Below are 24,853 nucleotides of genomic sequence, written 5' to 3'. Positions count from 1 at the left end.
AATAACATCGAAATTGGCTAAAAATAACTGCGAAATCGACAAAAAACAAATTTCGCAACAAAGTAGCACTGAAACTGGCAAAAAACAGCACAGAGCTTGACCAGAAATAACACCAAATATGGCACTAAAATAAAACTATTTTTTCCTGGCCCTGCCGATAAGTAGTCATCAATTTTAAGTATCACAGTTTTTAACTTTGAACGTACTTCATTGGAGTTGTAATGTAGGATCGTCCTCCGTGTCCAAACCTAAACTGTGTACGAGGTACTGGCAGAAGTAAAGCTGTGAGTACCGGACGTGAGTCGTGCTTCGGTAGCTCAGTTGGTAGAGCACTTGCCCGCGAAAGGCATAGGTGCCGAGTTCAAGTCTCGGTCGGGCACACAGTTTTAATCTGCCATGAAGTTTCAAAAACAGTACTGTCTGCTTGCTTGATGAACAGGAACTCTTGCACTAACTTGCACTTCCGTTTCTCATGAGAATCACAGGTATGAGCTAAATACCAACGTATCGAGATGATAGCTGCGAGTACTGGAAACAAAAATGTATTAAAACGTAACGTAGGACGCAGTTCTGATAAACGAGCATACATCTGCAGCCCCCTAAATGAGACATTACATCACTGAGCGGCGCCCGTTGTAGCGCACACCTAGACAAGCGCTGTCCTCGCCCAGCTGCCGCTGCTGCTGCTGCCACTCACCTGACGGTGCAGTAGGCCGTGGTGAGGACTGCAGTTTTGGTGATGAGCGAGCCGCCGCATATGTGGGTCCCGTCGCCGAGGACGAGAGCCTGGTGTGGGAACTGGCCGAGCCTAGCGGCTTTGCCGTCGGTGATGCGCGCACTCCCCTCTCCGTGCGGCGACTGTGTGCCTGAAACAGGGGGTCAAGTTGCGGTACAGTTCTGCTGAACGCTCTGGGCGTTTTGCTACTCTGAGATCCAATGGCAACACAGAACCTACATCTGATTGATAGGTACACACGGAAGGCTCTTTGTTCACTACAATATAAAAAATTCACATATAAAAATTACTTGTGGTGTAGCACTACTGACACTTTTGGTTACAACACAGAGTTGTTTGAAATTATTTCTACCTTTTTATACGATTCAGTGTGCTTATATTTACTCTGAAAGTTCATATAGTGCTATCCCTGTTTTCGCTTTCTCCCTTCGGTTTTAGAAATTATGTCTACAATTACTAACATTTGTTAAAAGACAAAAATCTTCTCTTATTAGCGCGTCACATAAAGCACTTAGTGAGAGATAGCCAAAATAAAATGATCCCAACAAGCCCAGTATGAGAGCATTGCTCAACTTATTTTGTGGCTGAATTTTTCCTTTTCTTTTCTTAAAGAGAAGCGTTTTGAAACCATTGCGGCATCTCAGTCGAAGCACATCAAAAAATTCCGATTCGTGTGTCTACTAACACCTTAATGAACACGTATTAAATCATAACAATGACAAAAGTCGAGCAGATGCAAAGCCTTGACAAAGTCTCATTTCATGTTGGTAACTGCCCCAGTCAAACGCAGTCACTTGGTGGCTGAAAACACGCCAGCGGCGAGCAGCTGCAGTCTCCAAGTCCGAGGCCATCGCGTCATGGGACAAGTGACTGGCAACGCCGATAATAATCTCACGATGAGAACACTCACAATCCGATTTTCCAGGAAAAACTCAAATGAAGTGATTGTATAACATTGATCACCAAGAGCTAGTCTATGCAGTCGATGCCACATTGACCGACTTGCGTGTCGACGATAACGAAAGAAAGATGAGAACAACACAAGACAGACACATGGACAATATCTCCGACCCGGCCGGGAATCGAACACAGGCCTGGTACTCAGTAGGCAGAGGCGCTGACCACTCAGCTGAGGCGGCGGACGAGTTCCCAGACACTCCGCTCAGTGGAAGAGGGCTCAAAATTACCGAAGACACGCCTCAGCTTCTCCGTAGATGTTACTACGCCTCTGAGGAAACGGCGATCAAAGTTTTCGAGTATTCTCTGTGTCCTTTAGCGTCTAAATACACTGATAAGACAAAACATTATGACCACCGCTGACCACTACGTCGGATGCCACCTGGTCGCGTTGCGGCCACGTGACGCTGTAACAAAAAATATGTGAACGCAGCACACATGGACGGGGGATCACCCCAGATAAGACACTGGTTGTAATTGGGGAAACCCGTTGAGATAAGCGACTTTGACAAAGGACAGAGTATTACTATGCAGGGTCTGTGGACGAGTATCTCGAAAGCGGCAACGCTGGTCGAATGATCACGTGCCACGGTCGTAAGCACTTGCCGAAGGAGGTAGAAGGACAGTGAATCTACCACTTCGCGCCAAATGGTTGGACGCCTACAAATGTGTTCAAATGTGTGTGAACTCTTAAGGGACCAAACTGCTGAGGTCATCGGTCCCTAGACTTGCACACTACTTAAGGGGCTCCGCAACGCCCTATACTTGCAATGTTAAATAACGCTTATAAATTACATCTTTCCTCACAAAGTATTTGAGGTAGGAAGTTGAACTTTTTACAGATTATTTATTGGAATATGGGCTACAACTTAACACAGGGATTTTACAAAATTTTAGTTCAGTTATTAAAGATGATTTTTTTTCAATTGTAATGAAAATTCACAACATTTTTTTTGCAATTTTTTATTTATATATTCAAAAATATACAGTTTTTTGGAAAAAGGCTGTGTTAAATTATGCAGAAGGTACTGTGTAACATTTACTGAAAGTTTGAAACAAATATGTTTGGAAGATCCTTAGAAAACATGCAATTAGTATGAGAAAATAAAAGCTTTGGCAATCGAGCGACAAAGATTGGATTAACTTTTTAGTGCATTCCAGGTCCATAGGATGGATTATCTTCATCCTCTGCAAACTCCTCCTCCAGCTTCCTCTTGTTCCTCCTCCTGTTTACTCTTGCTTGTATTTCTAGACTGTTTACAGCCCTGTCTGCAGCTCGAAGGCGTTCCTTGTCTAAAGCAAGCATCGCTCGTACCATGTTAGAACCTATCTTCATTCCCATATTACTAAATACCTTTGGCTTTCCAACATTTCTCCTTTTCTTAAAAGCCTTCAAAGGATTTCTAATAACTTTACTTTTACTCATTATTATACTTCAGCAAAACAGAGACTCAAGAAACAGAATTACACTCCTGGAAATTGAAATAAGAACACCGTGAATTCATTATCCCAGGAAGGGGAAACTTTATTGACACATTCCTGGGGTCAGATACATCACATGATCACACTGACAGAACCACAGGCACATAGACACAGGCAACAGAGAATGCACAATGTCGGCACTAGTACAGTGTATATCCACCTTTCGCAGCAATGCAGGCTGCTATTCTCCCATGGTGACGATCGTAGAGATGCTGGATGTAGTCCTGTGGAACGGCTTGCCATGCCATTTCCACCTGGCGCGTCAGTTGGACCAGCGTTCGTGCCGGACGTGCAGACCGCGTGAGACGACGCTTCATCCAGTCCCAAACATGCTCAATGGGGGACAGATCCGGAGATCTTGCTGGCCAGGGTAGTTGACTTACACCTTCTAGAGCACGTTGGGTGGCACGGGATACATGCGGACGTGCATTGTCCTGTTGGAACAGCAAGTTCCCTTGCCGGTCTAGGAATGGTAGAACGATGGGTTCGATGACGGTTTGGATGTACCGTGCACTATTCAGTGTCCCCTCGACGATCACCAGTGGTGTACGGCCAGTGTAGGAGATCGCTCCCCACACCATGATGCCGGGTGTTGGCCCTGTGTGCCTCGGTCGTATGCAGTCCTGATTGTGGCGCTCACCTGCACGGCGCCAAACACGCATACGACCATCATTGGCACCAAGGCAGAAGCGACTCTCATCGCTGAAGACGACACGTCCCCATTCGTCCCTCCTTTCACGCCTGTCGCGACACCACTGGAGGCGGGCTGCACGATGTTGGGGCGTGAGCGGAAGACGGCCTAACGGTGTGCGGGACCGTAGCCCAGCTTCATGGAGACGGTTGCGAATGGTCCTCGCCGATACCCCAGGAGCAACAGTGTCCCTAATTTGCTGGGAAGTGGCGGTGCGGTCCCCTACGGCACTGCGTAGGATCCTACGGTCTTGGCGTGCATCCGTGCGTCGCTGCGGTCCGGTCCCAGGTCGACGGGCACGTGCACCTTCCGCCGACCACTGGCGACAACATCGATGTACTGTGGAGACCTCACGCCCCACGTGTTGAGCAATTCGGCGGTACGTCCACCCAGCCTCCCGCATGCCCACTATACGCCCTCGCTCAAAGTCCGTCAACTGCACATACGGTTCACGTCCACGCTGTCGCGGCATGCTACCAGTGTTAAAGACTGCGATGGAGCTCCGTATGCCACGGCAAACTGGCTGACACTGACGGCGGCGGTGCACAAATGCTGCGCAGCTAGCGCCATTCGACGGCCAACACCGCGGTTCCTGGTGTGTCCGCTGTGCCGTGCGTGTGATCGATCATTGCTTGTACAGCCCTCTCGCAGTGTCCGGAGCAAGTATGGTGGGTCTGACACACCGGTGTCAATGTGTTCTTTTTTCCATTTCCAGGAGTGTAGAAATAACGTTGTTCTTGTTTGTCTCCTAACAGTATCTCAGGTGAAATAATTAAAAAAAATTAATGAATGGAAAAATTATCTGAAATTGTTTCCCTGAAATTCCTGTGGCCTATCTTGATTCATAATCAACTGCAAGTGGCGGGTTTCGGAAAAGTGATTCGTTATGCGAGGTTTTCTGCGAAATTACTGCCAATTTGTGAAATCTTCAGCAATGTTGACGACGTTACTTTCTCGAGTGAGAATCGTAAGAACAAATGTCGGTGTGAGAAACCTACCTTCGTGTGATGCTCGAGGAGTTCGAAATATTCGTGTTTCGAATGTTACTACGGTCGGTATTGTAACGTAGCGAATCATTCCGTATTATCAAAGGTGCTGTAAAGTATGGACCAGGGAGCGCCACCGGTCCAGTGGCTGAAGGAGATTCTACCATTTTTTCTTGTTTCTCCTTTAGTCAGGACGCAGCTGGCGCATCTGTGTCAGATGCCGCCTGTGGCAGTGACTCAGCCTGAATGCTACGAATATTTATACTCATACGAATTTAGGTGAACTAAGTGAGTTATTCTCCGATTTTGTTGAGACTTTACACATTGTTATTGCCAAAAAGATACTGTCCAAATTTTATTTCACTGTTTATCATAGTTTCTAAGACAGAAAATTCTACCTAAATATCAGGAAAAATACTATTCTGGTGTTTCAAAATTGATCTAGTTACGGTAATAGATAAACCTTCAATATCGTATAGATATAATGAAAATTTCAATTCAGTTAACATAGTATTAGTAATTTTCATTTGATGTGATATTCAAACATTTTAAAATTGATACTCAGTTATATTTTTTATGTGAGTGAGTGGGAGTGATTGAGAGAGTGAATGAGAGACGATTGAAATTGGGAATGTTTTATTTTGTGAAGATCTACGTGAAATGCAAATCCTGGGAAGAACCACAAGTCATGTGACATAATGTGAGTGAGCATTGTTTTGTAAAACGCATCCAGAAGAGAAGATAAAAACGTAGTAATTTTGTTATTTAATTTTGGATTTACTTCATACTTTATTTGCTTTATTATTAAAAAGCAATGTAATAAATTGAGGTTTTGCTTACGAAAATTTACTTTCTGGATTCTGGTTGGATAAGACAGGATCTGGCCATGAGAGTCATCTAGAAGAAATTTCTCGTTGGTAGTTCAGATCAACAGTCAATCAGAATTGAGAGCTTCCCTTGTCGAGAGAGTGGTGCTATATGTTCAAGGACACTGGCTGGAAGCGTCGCTTCCGGACCGCTGTGCTGAACACATGATCTTAGATCGCTCTTCCCTGAGAGAATGTAAAGTGAAGAACTAGACATCTAAACTCGGTTCGGTGAACGTTTGGTAATTTTATGTGCCTCTGTGTGAAAGAGAATCGCGTGTGAAATATCCTGCTCGAACTTAGAAAATCCGAGCGGCATATTACGTATACACGACGGAAGAGTGTGACGAGCACTTCTGTAAAGGAAGACCACTGAATCGAACTACTCTTAACTCAAGTAAAGTTATGGGTCGATGACTGTTCGCAAATAATATCCGGGTCAAACTTCCAAAATTTCTAACTGCTTTTGTGAAACTATGTGTAGTATGTGTAGCTTCCCCCCATGTATCAGGGACGTTGCCGTTGGTGGGGAGGCTTGCGTGCCTCAGCGATACAGATAGCCGGTCCGTAGGTGGAACCACAACGGAGGGGTTTCTGTTGAGAAGTCAGACAAAACGTGTGGTTCCTGAAGAGCGGCAGCTGTCTTTTCAGCAGTTGCAGAGGCAACAGTTTGGATGATTCACTAATCTGCCCTTACATCATCAAACAAAACGGCCTTGCTGTGCTGGTCTTCCGAACGGCTGAAAGCAAAGGTAAACTACAGTCGTAATTTTTCCCGAGGGCATGCAGCTTTACTGTATGAATAAATGATGATGACGTCTTCTTGGGTAAAATATTCCGGAGGTAAAATAGTCCCCCATTCGGATCTCCGGGCGGCGACTACTCAGGAGGACGTAGTTATCAGGAGAAACAAAACTGGCGTTTTACGGATCGGAGCTTGTAATCTCATATCCCTTAATCGGGTAGGCAGGTTAGAGGATTTAAAAAGGGGAATCGATAGGTTAAAGTTAGACATAGTGGGAATTAGTGAAGTTCGGTGGCAGGAGGAACCAGACTACTGGCCGGGTGAATAAAGGGTTATAAATACAAAATCAATCAGGGGTAATGCATGAATAGGTTTATTAATGAATAAAAAATAGGAGCGAGGGTATGCTACTGCGAAAAGCATAGTGAACGCATTATTGTAGGCATGATACACACGAAGCCCACGCCTACCACAGTAGTACAAGTTTATATGCCAACTAGCTCTATAGATGACGAAGAGATTGAATAAATGTATATTAATTTGAAAGAAATTATTCAGATAAGGGAGACGAAAATCTAATAGTCATGGGGGACTGGAATTCGATAGTAGGAAAAGAAACAGAAGAAAACGTAGTAGGTGGAAATGGACTGTGTGTAAGGAATGAAAAAGGAAGCCGCCTGGTGGAATTTTGCACGGAGCATAACTTAATCGTAGCTAACACTTGCTTTAAGAAACATGAAAGAAGGTTGTATACGTGGAAGAGGCCTGGAGACACTGGAAGGTTTCAGATAGGTTACATAATGGTAAGACGGGAACCAGGTTTTAAATTGTAAGACATTTGCATGGGCAGATGTGGACTCTGACCACAATTTATTGATTATGAACTGTAGATTAAAACTGAAGAAAGTGCGAAAAGGTGCGAATGTGAGGAGATATCTCGATAAACTGTAAGAAGCAGGGGTTGTAGAGAGTTTCAGAGAGAGCATTAGGGAACGACTGACAAGAATGCGGGAAAGAAACAGAGTAAAAGAAAAATGGGTAGCTTTGAAAGATGAAATAGTAAAGGAAGCGGAGGACGAAGTAGGTAAAAAGACGAGCGATAGTAGAAATCCTTGGGTAACGGAAGAGATATTTATTTTAATTGATCAAAGGGGAAATATGAAAATACCATAAATGAAGCAGGCTTAAAGGAATAGAAACGTCTCAAAAACGAGATCGACAGGAAGTGCAAAATGGCTAAGCAGTAATGGCTAGAGGACAAAAATGTAAGGATGTAGAAGCTTATAGCACTAGGAGTAAGATAGATGCTGCCTACAGAAATAATGAAGAGAGCTTTGGAGAAAAGAGGACCACTTGTATCAGTATCAAGAGATCAGATGGAAATCCAGTTGCCGGCCGCGGTGGCCGTGCGGTTCTGGCGCTGCAGTCCGGAACCGCGGGACTGCTACGGTCGCAGGTTCGAATCCTGCCTCGGGCATGGGTGTGTGTGATGTCCTTAGGTTAGTTAGGTTTAAGTAGTTCTAAGTTCTAGGGAACTTATGACCTAAGATGTTGAGTCCCATAGTGCTCAGAGCCATTTGAACCATTTGAAATCCAATTCTAAGGAAAGAACGGACGGCAGAAAGGTGGAACGAGTATATGGAGGGTCTATACAAGGGCTATATACTTTAGGGCAATATTATGGAAATGGAAGGGGATGCAGATGAAGATGTAATGGGAGATATGATACTGCATTGAAACAAGGCCCGGGGAGTAGAAAGCATTCCATTAGAACCACTGAAAGCCAGCTCTGACAAAACTCAACCATCTGGTGAGCAAGATGTATGAGACAGGTGGAATACCCTCAGACTCCAAAGAAAGCAAGTGTTGACACAAAAATTACCGAACTGTCAGTTTAATAAATTACGGCTGGAAAACACTAACACGAATTCTTTACAGACGATTGGAAAAACTGGTAGAAGCCGACCTCGGGGAAGATAAGTTTGGATTCTCTAGAAATGTTGGAACACGTGATGCGATACTGACCCTCTGAATTATCTTAGACGATAGATTAACAAAAGGCAAACCTACTTTTCTAGCATCTGTAGACTTAAAGAAAGCTTTTGACAATGTTGACTGGAATACCCTGTTTGAAATTCTGAAGGTGGCAGGGGAAAAATACAGGGAAAGAAAGGCTATTTAGAATTTGTACAGAAACCAGATGGCAGTTGTAAGAGTCGAGGGACATGAAAGGAAAGCAGTGGTTAGGAAGGGAGTGAGACAGAGTTGTAGCCTATCCAGAGTGTTATTCAATCTGTATAGTGGGTAGGGAGTAAAGAAAATAAAAGAAAAATTTGGAGTAGGAATTAAAATCCATGGACAAGAAATAAAAGCTTTGTGGTTTGCTGAAGACATCATAATTCTGTCAGAGAAAGCAAAGCACCTGAAAGAGCAGTTGAACGGAATAGACAGTGTCTTGAAAAGAGGCTATAAGATGCACATCAACAAAAGCAAAACGAGGATAATGGAATGTAGTCGAATAAAATCAAGTGATGTTGAGGGAATTACATTAGCAAATGAGACAGTTAAAGTAGTAAATGAGTTTTCCTATTTAATGAGTAATATACTGTGAAAGGGTACAGTACTGCCCGACATTGAAAATAGGTACAACATACTTCATTATTTTTGTCAGAACAACACATTTTTTTTGTAAAATAACTCAATTTCAATTAATACAGCGAAGCCAGATACCAGTGTGGGGAAGAATGACAATTTATTTATTTAATTGATCACATGTGCACTCCCACAAAATAAATCCCTACGTCCAGTTTGGTGAGAGCTTTTGAAATGAGTGAATGTATGGTCGTCTGCTAACCGCAGATAGTGAATGTGAATATATGATCATATTTGAGTCGATCTTTTGGCCACCTTTGGTGGGACCAAAGAGATGAAATTTACCTGAGCTTTGAGCGCCTGAAATGTGGCTGACCAATACGGTAGCTAGGTGCTCCCCCACTTCAGCAAAGGTGCGAGAGGACCTAGAGAACGGCCATGTTTCGGCACTCTGCCGCTGGATCTTGTGCTGTTATGACCTGTTTTAGTTGTGCTCCGTAATGACGAAAGAGTGAAGACATGGTATGCATGTGGAATATTTAAGAGTAGTTTGAAATAATAATTTCTCTATTTCAGGAACTTTTGTGGGGAGAATTAAATGTCAGGCAGGTAATATTAATGGGATTGTAGTAATCTTCGGAAGTGACCAACGGTCACAATGAAACCACGTGTAGCAATAAGTTGAAATACTTCCGTGTGCTTAAGTTAAGCTGAATTACTAGCGTGTGTACAATAAGTTGAAATATTTAAGAATTAGCGTGTGTACCATAAGTTGAAATATTTAAGAAATGGCGTGTGCAGGACTTGAAATTAGAGACGAGTACTTCCATGTGGTGAGTACTGTGTGAGTCTCAAACTGTGTATGAGACAAAAGATAAAGAGAAGTACTCGTCCATGGTATCAGTTGAGGACTCGCGTGTGTGATGAATACATTCTTAATATTACTTTGCGTGATACGATTCCGTGTGACGCTAGATTCAAACTCTGAGAGAGAAGCAAGGTGAGTCGGCCGTCTACCCAGCAACGCCACTTGGCTTGCATTGCACAGGAAGACGTGCATATATCTCCAGAGTTCATAGTAGGAAAGCAGAATTACCAAGTGGGGCAGTGTCATGTGAAACTGGGATAAATATTGATTGAAGTGGGAAATCTGAAAGTGATAGTGTTGTGACTATTTAGTGTTTTATATTTCTTATTACAGTGTGATGTATGTCATGTAATTTGGGTATGTGTGGTTTGCATGGGAGAGTAGCAGGGTAGTTTCAAAAGATTAGTGGGTTATGCTTGTTCCTTCTGTACCGCTCGGTCTGGAGGAAAGTTTCGTCATGATGATTGCGAGAGTCGAAGTGTGAGGTATAATAAAAGATCCACCATCCTATCCAGAAATTGCACTGTAGCGTCAAATAATTACGAGACCATAATATAGAGATTTACCAATGTAAAGTCATGCCCACTGGGCGGAATTTCTCATGTGTTATTGTTGTAGGTTATAGAATTTGTGTGTTTAGGTTAGAGAATTTATCGGAATAAATAAGATAGTGAAAAGAAAAAGATTGGTGGACTTTTCCATTGAATTGTATGTTGCCATAATGTCCGAATTTATAATGTGTGTGCCATTCATATTCAGTGCGGTGGCCAGGTGTAGACAAAAGCCGTTAAATAAAAAAAGGAAAGAAAATGTGGTATTGCCAGTGCGTAGTGTACAGTCAGAGTTCTGTAAATTACTGATAGTCAGATGCGTGTTTCCGTTGCGTATTATTCATACAGGAGGATAATTTGTAACTTAATTGTGAGTACGAGAGTTCATGTTACTCGATAAATAAGAATGAATCCACTCGCTTGGCAGACCACTCATTTTGCAGGCCTGACTGCTTGATGCCACAGTATGAGCAAGGCATGTGAGTGCTTCTCAACTGATGATAGTCGAAGTAGAGAGGATATAAAATGTAGAATGACAATGTGAAGGAAAGTGTTCTTAAGAAGAGAAATTAGTTAATATCGAGTATAGATTTAAGTGTTATGATGGCTTTTCTGAAAGTAATTGTATGTAGTGTAGTCATGTATGGAAGTGAAGTATGAACGGTAAATAATTTAGACAAAAAGAGAATAAAAGCTTTCGGAATGTGGTGCTATAGGAGACTGCCAAAATTAGATGGGTAGATCATGCAACTACTGAGGAGGTACTGAACAGAACTGAGGAGAAGGGGAATTTGTGGCACAACTTGACTAGAAGAAGGGATCGGTTGGTAGGACATGCTCTGAGGCATCAAGGGATCACCAAGTTAGTAATGGCGAGCAGCGTAGAGGGTAAAAATAGTAGAGGGAGACCAAGAGATGAATACACTAAGCAGATTCAGAAGGATGTAGGTGGCAGTAGGTACTGGGAGATGAAGAAGCTTGCACAGGATAGAGTAGCATGGAGAGCTGCATGAAACCAGTCTCTGAACTGTAGACCACAACAAAAACACTTGTGTAGCAGTTCTTTATGACTGTAAACATGGGGAGAAAGTATTAGAGCAGATCTAAGTACGGATTTCACAGCCATTTCATGAGTTTTAGAGGCAACACATAGTCAATATAACTTCAAATATTTTACCACGAGAAGGTAAAAACCGAACGCCTGATAATTATCTTGAACTATCAGGAACTGATTTCTAAATAGAGTTTCGTGGCCTCTGTTTGGTAGGTATTAGGTGTTGATTTCTTCAACTCTTCTTTGCACCATCTAGATGATACCTGCTGTGGCAGAGTGTAGGGGCATCGAGCAGATGAGAGGAGGTAGGTGGATTGAACTGATAACAATATTAAGAGAACTAAATCCTGCTCCAAGAAAATGCACCAAATCGCCCTGAAGAATAAGCCCAAGAATAAAATAAAGGAATTAATATAAGAGTTGATATGAGAATGAAATATGAGAATATGAGAATTTAAAGCGTTTGTGGGCCCTGAAAATACGATACACACTAATATTGTATAATAAATACATGGCACTTATTGTGAAACTCTATTGTAACTTTACAGTTAATATAATGCCCTTGTATCCCGTATTTTGGCAAGGAACATTTGTGTAGTAACCTTCTATAGAGACGGGTAGGTGAAGGAAAAACAAAATAAATAAAATAATCTGGTTTTGAGGCAGGACGCAGAATGTGAGAAATTGTGCGATAGCTACTGTGCCAGCAGGTGGGCTGAGATTATTGCGTATAAAGTGGCACCTAAGTGACGTCAAAAAACTGACTGTCGTTTTCTCAGAAAGTGTCCAGTATCAACAGACAAGTTGAGACAGTTTTCCGCTTATTATAGCTCCTATTCCACATAGCGAAACATCTGGGAAATCCAGTTATGGCACTTGCCGTGTTACCCTAATGAGGCTGGCTGTCTACAAAGTGTGGCAACCCTGTAGGCAGCGCCAGTTCCTGAAGGACGTCTTATCCCCTGTGGTATTCTACACTGACGCACTTGATCTAGCAGCAGATAGCACCTCGTCTGCCGTCGCTTGCGACAGATATCTCGGCAGTGTGCCTGCCTTTGGACGCCGCACGCATCTGACACCTCCAGGACGCACTTCCTGGCACCTGGCAATAGCTGCTGAGTAGGAAGTGCACTCCCTCAGCCTTTGTCGAAGGCGGTAATCACCGCTCACTACTTTGGAGAGTGTAAAATTGTTTACCGTTGTTGAGTGGTCGTACATAAAAGAAATCTTTGATTTTCATATCACGCTCGATAGCAAGAGACGCAGACGACCCATTTTTGTATGATGAGAGTTGTACTACACCATGGCCGGCCACGGCGTGCCAAACTTCACTTGGGCCAGGCGTGCCGGCTGCGTGCGAGCCAACACTCGGCCTCTCTCGGCTTTGCTCCTTCATTCCCGGATGTACCCAGTACGGCGTGACACGTCTTTTAATACTGTGGTGTTGCGTTCTTCGGTCGGCACAACTCCATTCACTTTGGCAGAATAATGGTATCGGGTCTGTTTGTTCGTGGTATGAAGGACATTCACAGGCCCATTGGTAGTTTACACAAAAGATGCAATCTAGAGATCTATCACAACAAGCCCTTAAAAATAAATGGGAAAGGCAGAAAAGAGGGATGAGAATTCTCAATATATATCATGCAGTCACATAAGTGGTGGGTATTGGAAATTTGCTCTCAAACAATATTACAATACTGTGCAGACAGATTTTAAAAGTTTAATTGAAAATGTAAGAGACAAAAATTACAACAATCGACAGACAAGATTCATTGTCCCGTCGTCACCAAGCACGTTGTGCTAAATTTGTTGTTATCCAACACATGAAGAAACTGATGGTCTCAGTAATAACATGTCTGAAGTCACAAACATTATTTCACTGTCAGTTCAACAATTTTCGGTGGAACTGAATTAGGAGTATGGAGACGTTATACCTTACAGCAAAGTATGTTACTTAATTCAATAGGCATGCCAAGACGATTTATCGATTTGAAACTCGCTATCGATGAATTAATGAAGGAAAAAGGAATGCCAGAACGAAAATCAGAACTTCCAGAATGGATTTCAGACCTCGCATTTTAAGTGGACTTGACTGCACATTGCCCTCTGCCTCACCGCGAGATCCGAATAATTCATTGTGGGTTCAAAAAATTACAAGGCTAGCTTCCTAAACGTTTTGAGAAACTATTAATCTTACCTCTGTTTCAGATATCGCTTGCCATTTCAATTTAAAGTGGCCCTGTGCATGGGCATACATAACTGGTTGGGTTGCCAGATAGTTCCTGTTTTAATCACTAATCCTTTCACGTTAAAACTATCCAGAACATATACATTATTTTCCTCAGGTAGCATTCCCATGTATTCATAATGATGTTGCAAAAGTTCTACAATATTTCGATTAAAGCATGTGGGTGAAAGACATTTTTCAATTATGAAGCTAAATAAGACAAAATTATGTGGCAGCCTCAATGCAACATTCTGTGAAATTTCCTGCACAGATCTACATATCGACAGCTTGTACTAGATAAAAATTGTATTATGTCTTCAGTGCGCCAAAGTAAGTAATACTGAAAATTTATTATGGTTGTGGTCTATATTGTTGCAAAATGTGAAATATAAAACCAATTTGTATACATTGCGACTGCAGTACCATTTAATTGAGACACGTTCACAGTTTCCCCTCTTTACCTTCCTCATGGTCAGACAGTGTGGTGTGGTGGTGGGGGAAGTGTGCAGCAATGCTGACCACTGAGGCATTCATGGCAGGGCACGGTTCTTGAACTGAATCCTAGGCCACCCCTGTATTACTCTAATCTTCAAGACATGAGTGTGGCTCAAAATCAGTTTTATAATTTGTGATCCAATCACTTTCATGTTTAAAGTTATTGTTAATCATTTAGATCTCGTTTTTTTTATTTCATGCAATTATTTCGCCAAGACCTCTTATGTTTTCGTCAAGCCACAGTATGTAGTTGTGATGTAATGCGTTTTACTGTCATGGTTTGTATTCTCATGGAAATTATATGCGGTAAACTGTGTGAATACATTGCAATGTATGCTCTTTAGCAAATCAGGGACAGTGTACATTTTGAGGTCCATGTATGGAGAGAACTTAAGCTGATCGAAAGTTAATATTTACGATAATGAATTAGAATTAAATGAACAAAGTTTCCCATTTTGTAAGTTATCAAGACTAGCTGGTGGAGCTAGCGTCTACAGGAGTGTCTAATTGATGTTACACAGCCTCAGTGCAGAGGAACTATATTCGCTACATAACTATTCCCCTGACATATGGCTCCTATATGATGAAATAGTCTGATTCGCTTCGTTGACACTAAAGCTGAAGTTCTTCGAAACCTTTGTACGGTGAAGAAGTTTGTTATTGACAAAACATACATCTATGATCATTAACACAGCTTACTGGATCAACCTTGTGGAAAGACTGTTGTGGATTGGCAAGAGAGCCAATCCGGTATGAGAGGAAGCCGAAAGGCACGCGTTTTAGCTCACGCAGGCTGGTGTGAGGTCTGGAACAGGATACGTAATGAATGCTATAAAGAAAAGTACGTAGCTTCTGGAATACTTAACTTTTATCCATAATTGGTGAACATCGCTCTTGACGGTACATGTTTTACAGCATCAATAGTAACTGGTAATGGCGCCTTGCTAGGTCGTAGCAAATAACGTAGCTGAAGGCTATGCTAACTATCGTCTCGGCAAATGAGAGCGTATTTTGTCAGTGAACCATCGCTAGCAAAGTCGGCTGTACAACTGGGGCGAGTGCTAGGAAGTCTCTCTAGACCTGCCGTGTGGCGGCGCTCGGTCTGCAATCACTGATAGTGGCGACACGCGGGTCCGACGTATACTAACGGACCGCGGCCGATTTAAAGGCTACCACGTAGCAAGTGTGGTGTCTGGCGGTGACGCCACAGACTTTATGTGTAAGGGATTTTTCAGATTTTGTTAAGGAATTTCTTCCAAAAATTTGCAACTCTGTTAAATAAAACAGTAGAAAACTATAGGGCATTGGTCTGCACTGGGATTAGAACTGAGAGCTCACTCCACCTTTAAATTACATGTCATGTGTGGAACCAGTTTTTTTTCTCAAAAATGCTATCTCTTTAATTTTTTCTCCCTCACTTTCCTTATTCTAAAGGAACCTAGAATGAAAAGATATATTTGCCACGGCCTCTCTGGCGCTAAAAACAAGAATATTGCACCACTTCAGGCACTGTTCCCAAACTACGCCTTTTCCAACAGTTCTGCCTACCACTGAGCTAATGGGACCCTCATGGGAGGTGCTCTCTCTCATCGCAGTTTTAGCTGCTGAGCTACATAACACAACGTGAGAGAAGGAAAGATTTGTTACTTATGTTAAGTACAGAATTCCTGGAGTCCAAAAATAAAATTTCCATTCTCAGTGCCTCACCTTACACGAGGAATATGTAGCGTAACTCATCGATTATGTTAATAATCCTAATCGAGGTGAGACCCACAGAGGTGTACAGGGGTGTACAGGGGTGTCTCAAACAGAGAGCATCCCACAGTACCCTGGCAGCTACAATCCCAGGAGCTACTTCTCACCTTTTGGCAATAACAATGTGTAGTTTTTTTTGGGAGGAGGGGGGAATGAGGATTCTTTATTTATGTTAATACACAGTCAAATCACCAACAAGCTTTACATTTTCACATACACCAGATCCTTTACACCATACAGAAGTAGCTTCATCTTGATTTGAAATTACTACTGGGCCCAAGGAGAAAAATAAATTGAAGATGAAAGGTATTGGTTCCCATGGAGTCCTTTATGTTCCTTGTGTTTTTGTAGCTGATATTTTGAATTTTGCACTTTTTAAAAACGATAAGTTTGCTGCAGAATCCTTTAAAATTGAAATTAGTACTAGAACCATGCGGGAAAATAAAGTGAAGATGAAAGGCATTGGTTCCCATGCTGTCCTTGATGGGCGATGTGTTTTTATGGATGGTATTTTGAATCTTGATCGTTTCAATGACTATAAATTAGTTGTAGAAACCTTAAACATATTCTCAGTTCGAAATTAATAAATTTTCTTTTGAGACAGAGAAAGTTATGTCATTGAATCAGCACGATTTTAGAAAGCATCGCTCATAGAGCGCGAAAGATGGATGAAGGACAACAGGCAGATTCCGCATTTCTAGATTTCTTGAAAGCTTTTGACACAGTACCCCATTGCAGCTTGTTAAAGAAGCTATGAGAATATGGAATAGGTTCACAATGTGTGGTTCAAAGACTTCTTAAGTTATAGAATACGCTATGTTCTCCTCCACGACGAGTATTCATCAGAGAAAAGGGTATTGTCAAGAGTGCCCCAGAGAAATGTGGGAGGACCACTATTATTATCTATATACATAAACTATTTGGCAGACGCTGTAGTTGTTTGTTAATGATGCTGTGGTGTAAGTTGAGTGACTGTAGGAGGATACAAGATTTGTAGTTGCTGTGATGATTGAGAGCTAGCTCTAAATGTAGGAAAGTGTAAGTTAATGCGGATGACTCGGGAAACCAAACGCATAATGTTCAGATACAGCATTACGAGTGTCCTGCCCGACACAGTCACATCGTTTAAATATCTGAGCGAAACGCACGAAAGCGACGTGAAATGGACACAGCATGTGAGGATTGTGGTAGGAAAGGCGAGTGGTCGACTTCGGTTAATTGGGAGAATTCTAGGGTTGGTCGGTGGGTTGGTTGATTGTGGGGAGGACATCAAACAGCGAGGTCATCAGTCCCATCGAGTTAGGAAAAGACGGGGAGGGAAATTGGGTGTGACCTTTCAAAGGAACCATCCCGGCATTTGCCCGAAGTGACTTAGGGAAATCACAGAAAACCTAAATCAGGATGCCCGGATACGGGTTTGAACCGTCGTCCTCCCGAGTGCGAGTCCAGTGTGCTAACCACTGCACCACCTCGTTCGGTGACAATTCTAGGAAAGTATTATTCATCTGTACAGGAGACCGCATATAGAATGCTAGTGCGATCTATTCCTGAGCGTTTGGGATCCATACCAAGTCGGATTAAAGGAAGACGTCAAAGCAATTCAGAGGCAGGCTGCTAGATTTGTTAAGATAGGTCTGAACAACACACAAGCGTTACAGAGTTGGTTTGGAAACTCAAACGGGAGTTTCTGGAGGGAAGGTGCCGATCTTTTCGATGAAAATTATTGACAAAATGTCCATAACCGACATTTGAAGCTAACAGCAGAACTATTCTGTTGCCTATAAGATTCATTGCACGTAACGACTACGCATTGCACGTAAGGACTATAAGATACGATAAATTAGGGTTTATTCAGAGGCATATAGACAGTTGCTTTTCCATCGTTCTGTTTGCTAGTGGATCAGGAAAGCAAATGACTAGTTGTGGTGTAGGGTACCCACCATCACGCGCCGTAAGGTGGATTGTGGAAAGTCGATGAAGGTGCGTAGACAGAAAGTGGAAAGGGAATGGGAAGTAAATTTAGCGGAACAATTCAGGACCACATGCACATTCACAGGGTTTCAAATATTTGCAACGATGTTGCGAGGTTTTAGCTCTGCCAGCGGCAGCTACATACCAAAATACTTGTGGTCGTCTCATAAGGTCTCTCATTGTGTGACGGGAGGCGCCAGGGCGCTTGGTTTTTATGTAGCGTCATCTATAGACGCTTTATAACGTCATGTTTTCGACTACTAGCAGTAATGGACAGCCTGGGTGGCTGACTAGTGGGATAAGGATACCACGTAGAACAAAGCGGGTATTATATCAAAACGTTAGAAGTAGTCGCAATCAAGCTACAGTAGTCCATTACAAACAGTTTTGTAAGGTGTTTAAAAATGTTACTAGGAAGGCAAAGAGTATGTGGTATGCAAATAGAATACAAAATTCACAGGATAAAATTAAAACCATATTGTCAGTTGTGAATGAAGTGTCTGGTCAGCAGCACAAGGTCGACAATATAAAGTCAGTTCGCAGTAAAAATATTTCTGTTACTGATAAATCAGATATCTGTACAGTATTTAACAATCATTTTCTGAGCATTGCTGGTGAATTAAATAAAAATTTAGTTTCAACAGGAAATCATATAACTTTCTTGGCAAATGCCTTTCCGAGATTGATGTCTGAAATACTCCTTTGTGATACAGACAAGAGGGAGATTGAGTCAATAATTGAATCACTGAAGACTAAGGACTCTCATGGTTGTGATGGAGTGTCTAGCAGAATATTAAAGTACTGTGCTGCGCATGTTAGCCCTGTATTTAGTCATGTTTGTAATTTTTCCTTTAGGAATGGTCAGTTTCCTGGGCGATTAAAGTACTCAGCTTTATAAAAAGGGAGAAAGGAATAATTTTAGACTTATTTTTATGCATTCAGTGTTTGCAAAAGTTATTGAAAAGGGTGTGCATGTAAGGATAATTGACCATTCTGTATCATACGATTTGCTATCAAATGTACAGTTCGGCTTTGGAAGTCGTTCAACAACTGAAGATGCTATATTTTCTTTTGTCTGTGAGGTACTGGATCGGCAAAACCAAAAGTTTCGAACGCTTGGCGTATATTTTGATTTAACTAAGACATTCGATTGTGTTTATAACAAAATATTGCTCCATAAGTTGGACCATTACGGAATATGGGGAGTAGCTCACAATTGATTCACCTCTTACTTTAGCAACAGGCAGCAAAAGTCATTTTTCACAATGTTGATAAGGACTGTGATGTGGGATCTGAGTGGGGTACTGTCAAGTGAGGGGTGTCCCAGGGATCAGTGTTGGGGCCACTCCTGTTTCTTATTTATATAAATGATATGCCCTCTTCTATTACGGGTAACTCTAAAATGTTTCTGTTTGCTGATGACACTAGCTTTGTAGTAAAGGATGTTGTGTGCAACATTGACTCGGTTTCAAACAGTGCAGTACATGACCGCAGCTTAGCCTGTTTCTACATAGGTTGCAGAAGGTGGTAGATATAGCTTTCTCCGACTTCCACTCAGTTCCAAAATAAATTGGAACCATCGCATACTTAAAGGTACAGAGATAGCAGCAGTTGCAAAGGGCCTACCTAAAAACAAGTTGAAATTTCACTGTAGCAGATAAGTTCGAGAAAGGTGACTCGGTTGGAGATATGAGAGTGCCAGAAATATGATTCACTAGTGGCTGTAATCATTAAAGGACTTCTCCATAGGATCCAACGCAGGTATGTGTTTGAATGGAAAGACTTTATTTCAAATCCCAGACAGCATTTCTAGCGGATAGCGTAACACTAGAAATCTGAAAAGCTTGTCTACATTTCTTATAACCTCAATCAGCACAGCATCTACTACTGTTTGTTATCCTTCTCAATCAACCTTCGCCTGTAACCCAGTGGATATACCGCAGAACCTCTGACATGGCATTGAGACAGAATGCATTAGAAATACTGGAGAAATATCTTGCAACGGCAGCATGAGGGACTTGCAAATACCAGTTTCATACCGCACTTTTTAGCCGAATCACTTTCTAAATTTTGTAATTTTATTATAAGTTGTATCGTCGGTGATTGGTCTTATAATATACACTCCGGCAATCACCGTCTATATTCACTGTAGCGGTATTTCTCTGGAAAAACTACTTCATTTGAAGGTAATGCCATACCTCGATTTATAAAACCATTATAGCTTTTAACATGGATACTGAGTTGCCCCTGAAGAACCAAGACTGCTTGTGACAGTAATATGGTCGTTCTGACTGTGTTTCTTTAACATAAAGCGGATTTTAAGAAGATTCAGCCTCTCTCTCTAAGACACAGTGGTACCACTCGCAAGAAAAACTCATGAGACACGTCCACCCATCACTGATTTTCACACTGGCAGCATCAGTAATTTTTTGAGTAAATTTGATAAGAGCCAGTCAGAATGCTCTATTCATTCACAAGATATCCTTTGTGCTGAGGCATAGGAGCCCCTACATAGCAGGGAGAACGTTTGTGTTTCAGAGATGTTTGTTGAAAGCAGGACTTAACGATTTCCAGGAATGGTAACATGGGATGGATGGGGTGACAAGTTAGGACCATCAGGAGGAATGCATTCAGTGTTTTTATTGGCTGTTTTCGTTAACAGGTTCTGTTAGGATTTCCATGCAGACAGGCTGAGACATCATGAAAGCTCTTACAAAACTATTTCTGTGACACTTTAAAATTTCCAAGAGGCCAACTTGGCTCTCCTTTACATAGCCATATGATGTCAGTATAACATTCAGTACCTTTTAGATGCCCCTGCGATGGTGAGTTGCTACACTAACATTTTGCAGCACTGCATCAGCTATGCTAGGCATGAAAAAGCATGCATGGCTAGACGCAGCACACATGTCCCATTAGGAATGATAGGAACAACTCACCCTGTGCTATTCTGGGAAGCATTGGAACAGATTTCTACAGCGTGACCTGTGACATCAGTATCCACAGGTAGGGAGGTACTGCACCAGCATGGGTAAATGCACATGTGGCACAGAGGTGTCTCACGTATGGGAATTGTGTGAGTGTGCCCCTGGTTTGCATGCCCTGAAGTCCTGTAGGGGGCAGTTTGCTGATACATTACTGTTGACCATAGTTTGAAAGCATTTGTCCACATGCAATGAGTGTTCGTGCACTGCATTATTTTTGGTTGTTTAAGCATTGTGAGCATGTTTGCATAGCTTTACGCATGCATTCTTTTTTGATGATTTATGAGTTGATTTGGTGTCTGTTACATTATTTTGTGAACAGGTGTGCACGCTGTGCAATGCATGATTTCAGTAGTTGATGATTAGCGGGCGTGTTTGTAGAGCCTTTTACAGGCAATATTTTGACAACTTAAGTGTTGTTGCGTCTCTCCACACCTTTGCGCTGCATTATTTCGGTGATTTACGAGTAGTTTGCAGTTCTGTAGACTGTTAAGTGCATTATTTCGATAATTTATGAGTTGTTTGACTGTCTGTACACCAGTGTACTGCGTTATTTAGATAATAGACGAGTAGTTTGCAGTTCTGTAGGCTGTGTATTGTGACCCCATGCACGTCATAGGGAGTGTTTTGTAGCAGTAAAATAAACCACATGAAATCGATCGCTAAATAAATTGTTTCAAAATAAATAAAGTACATTCCTTCCTCTCTCCAGCAGCCCAGAAAACATTGAGTCCTTATCCCACAATTTTTCCGACTGCAATCGTGGATTACATCACAGGAGAGACAACGGTGCTCTCTGGTGGCGGTACTGTGTACTAGAACTCCAGACCTCACGGTGAACACACTGGATGGAGCTACTGCCTCATATTGTTTGAATAAACACTGCATACAAAATAAAGACTTAAGTCCATCCTATCCAGTAGCCCAGCACAGGCTGAGTTCTTTCCCCAGCAATCCCTAGGAAGAGGTGGCGGTCGGATGACTTAGATTAGTGGAGGTAGGCCAATTGACCTGTTTTCCCACCAAAATTTGAACTTTTCTCCATGATGTTATTGCTACATTGCTATATCTATCGCCGTCATCTTGGTTCCGATATCTTGAATAATTTTGGCAGCAATGCAGAGTGGAGTCTCGTCCTTGCTGACCTACTGCTTCCGTGGCCATGAAGTTCATGATCGCTGGACAGTTTGAGAAGTCCGCCACCATTCCATCTGTGATACCCCCATAGGAGCCAAGTCACCCTGTAGTCATGCCGTTGACAGCTCCGTTCAGAAAGATAGCACCTGCATACTAGCGATATGATAACCTAGCCCAGAATGGAGTATAGAAGTTCTGATTCCAAACGCTATAGTGCGTTTAAAATTAGTTGCGACTTAGAGCATAAGACAGAGTTAACGGAACTTGTAGTGCCGTACAGGCGAAAAACACCAGGCTACCAAGCCGACGGACTACTGTAGCTAAAGCGAAAGAGCACTTTTAAATCAGGCTTCCTGTATATCTGATTCAGATAAATCCGAGTGGGAATAAATGTGCAGAGGTAAAAGTAACGTGGCAAAAAACGAGAAGAAGTTTATGGTCAGTGAGGCTGAAATGCTAACAAAAAAAGCGTTTGCAAATGTTACACCACAGGACTACTTTCGAGTTGTCAGCCATACCAATAAGGTGGTTGCTAGGACATGGAATCATGAAGCACTGATGAGTTTCGAGTAATACGTAGCCTCTCTTATTGCAAGTTAAAGTCGGCTTCTCTTGCCAAATCGATGAAAATGTTACGAAAGAAGTGGATTTCGCTTCATATCATTACAATTTCGTCTGGACTATATATAAATGTTATGAATCTAACAGAATGTCAATCAGTGAATAATTTACATCTCACGTAAGAACCTCTCTAAAGTATCGTTACTCTCTGATTTGGAAAGCATCATGACATCAGACGTTTTCCTGTTGTACCTCCATATCTGACCCACTGTCTACCTCGTTCATTCTTGCTAAACTTCTAACTCTTGCCCTGCTAAACCTCGGCATGACATAATGCAATCACTGGAATTTAAACACACCTAATGTGTGAATGAGGAATTAATCAACCTACAATAAAATTTCTCAAGTCTCCTGCACACCCAATGATTGGATTCCCATCATTGTCCGACACACATAGTAGACAAAAAATAAATAAACCCCTGTTGAAAAGTTCAATGATGATTCTTCAGCTGGACATCAATGGACACATACAACCTCACTTCTGTGAAAGGAATACATAAATGGTGATGTGCAAACAATTTACAATTTAGTTATTACTTTAGTGAGTTTAATGATTTCTTAGATACCAAATGCAAGTTCTCCTCTAAATTAGAACTGTCACGGAAATGACTGCAGTGCCACAAGATAGCACTCAACAAATTCTTCATAGTAGTCGCCAAAATTCAAGGGCATGTGGGATGTGTTTGACTAGAAGAATGTGAAGTGACCATGCTGACCCGGCGTAATTAGTTGCTGACCGCTAAAAAAATCAATAAGGAATTCGTTATCTATGAAATTAAACGAGAACCAGAATTAATTCCGTTTGTCATTATCAAACTTTGCAATAAAACATGTGACAAAAACTGACAAGTCAAAACTAATACGTTTGTAAATATGTTTGTGGGATCTGTGGTCTGATTCTAATAAATTTGTATCAGTACAATGCAATTATAATTGTGAAGGTGTGCTATCATTGCCAGAGTGTTAGTATCAAAAGGCAGATAACTCTACAGAAGAATATAGGCTTGCAGTTGTGGCCAGAATTGAAGCAATACTGATCGTAAAATCTGCAAGAAAGTCTTCTAAATGAAGAAGTCAGTAAAAATGATTTGGCTGTCCCTGTGGCTCATGCTCGGTGACCCTACAACTTGCCATCTTAATCTGAAGGTGGCAGTGACTTCAGGCATTTGTCACGCCTGCGACTAATAAGGAGAGATCCCCAGTGGTCGCAACAGCTACTTGTAACCATCTATACGGCGATGTTGGTTAAGATCCCAGGTATCACACGCGCCAGCCATTCACCCAGGTGGGCCCTCTTTTGCGACTAATTGGAGAAAGAGGAGTGCCACAACTTTACCTGGCCCTCAGTAATGTTGAAACACATGTAATGTGTAGTTTGGTTGTGTAGCGTAATGAGAAGGGCTTCAAATGTAAGAAATCGTGAGTTTGGTTATCATCAGGTGCTTGAATTTTATTATTCTTAAGCCTTTATTTAAATGACTTTAATTCTCACTTATAATCAATTAACTGGTTTAAATGTTATTTATTTATTTATATTTCTTTCTTACGTCGTTTTAACCACAACTCTTTCAGATGCTCTGATATTTCTTTATGTATTTATTTGTCCACTCAGAATTTTTGAGAGTGGGCATGTAATTGTATTTATCTATTATAATATTTAAATATTTAAAAATTCCGATCTATCAGTTAAAAAACAAAAGATTAAATAATCCATTTGTATTGACTGTGAAATGGTAGCAAAAATGTATGTTTTGTTACAAGCTGTGAATTGTTTTGGTTGGTAATCGTTATACAAACATTTAAAACATACCCTGCATTCCTGCTGCATTATGGACAAAATAATGCAGATGAAGATTTAAGGAAAAGAACGAATTATAAGTAAAACGAAATTCAAGAAAAATGAGAAATAGAAAGAATGAAAGCATTAACACAACCAAAAGATAGTATGATTAACACAAAAAAATTAATACGCATAGTTAATACACAAAGTCAATTAAAATCACATGACCAAAAATTTCAAGCAGAAAAAGAATGACATGAAGAAATATGAGAGCAAATGAAGAAGTTGATAGGATGATTAAAATGAAGTAACAAAGAAACAGAAATAAAAAACTACATTTAAATGATTAATCGAA

The 24,853-nt window shown here is 41.5% G+C and overlaps 1 protein-coding gene across 1 annotated transcript in view; it reads right to left on the bottom strand.

Moving 5' to 3' along the window:
- Nucleotides 1-24,853, bottom strand: part of LOC126106846 (venom protease-like) — a 221,254-nt gene that overhangs the window by 183,116 nt on the left and 13,285 nt on the right. The window contains exon 2 of the mRNA XM_049913240.1: nucleotides 698-866. Within this exon, the coding sequence (XP_049769197.1) occupies nucleotides 698-866 (169 nt within the window). The remainder of the gene's footprint in view (nucleotides 1-697; nucleotides 867-24,853) is intronic.

This window comes from Schistocerca cancellata, chromosome 10 (genome assembly GCF_023864275.1).
Source record: "Schistocerca cancellata isolate TAMUIC-IGC-003103 chromosome 10, iqSchCanc2.1, whole genome shotgun sequence".
NCBI classification, from domain to species: Eukaryota; Metazoa; Arthropoda; class Insecta; order Orthoptera; family Acrididae; genus Schistocerca; species Schistocerca cancellata.
This window is presented reverse-complemented; position numbering and strand designations above follow the sequence as displayed.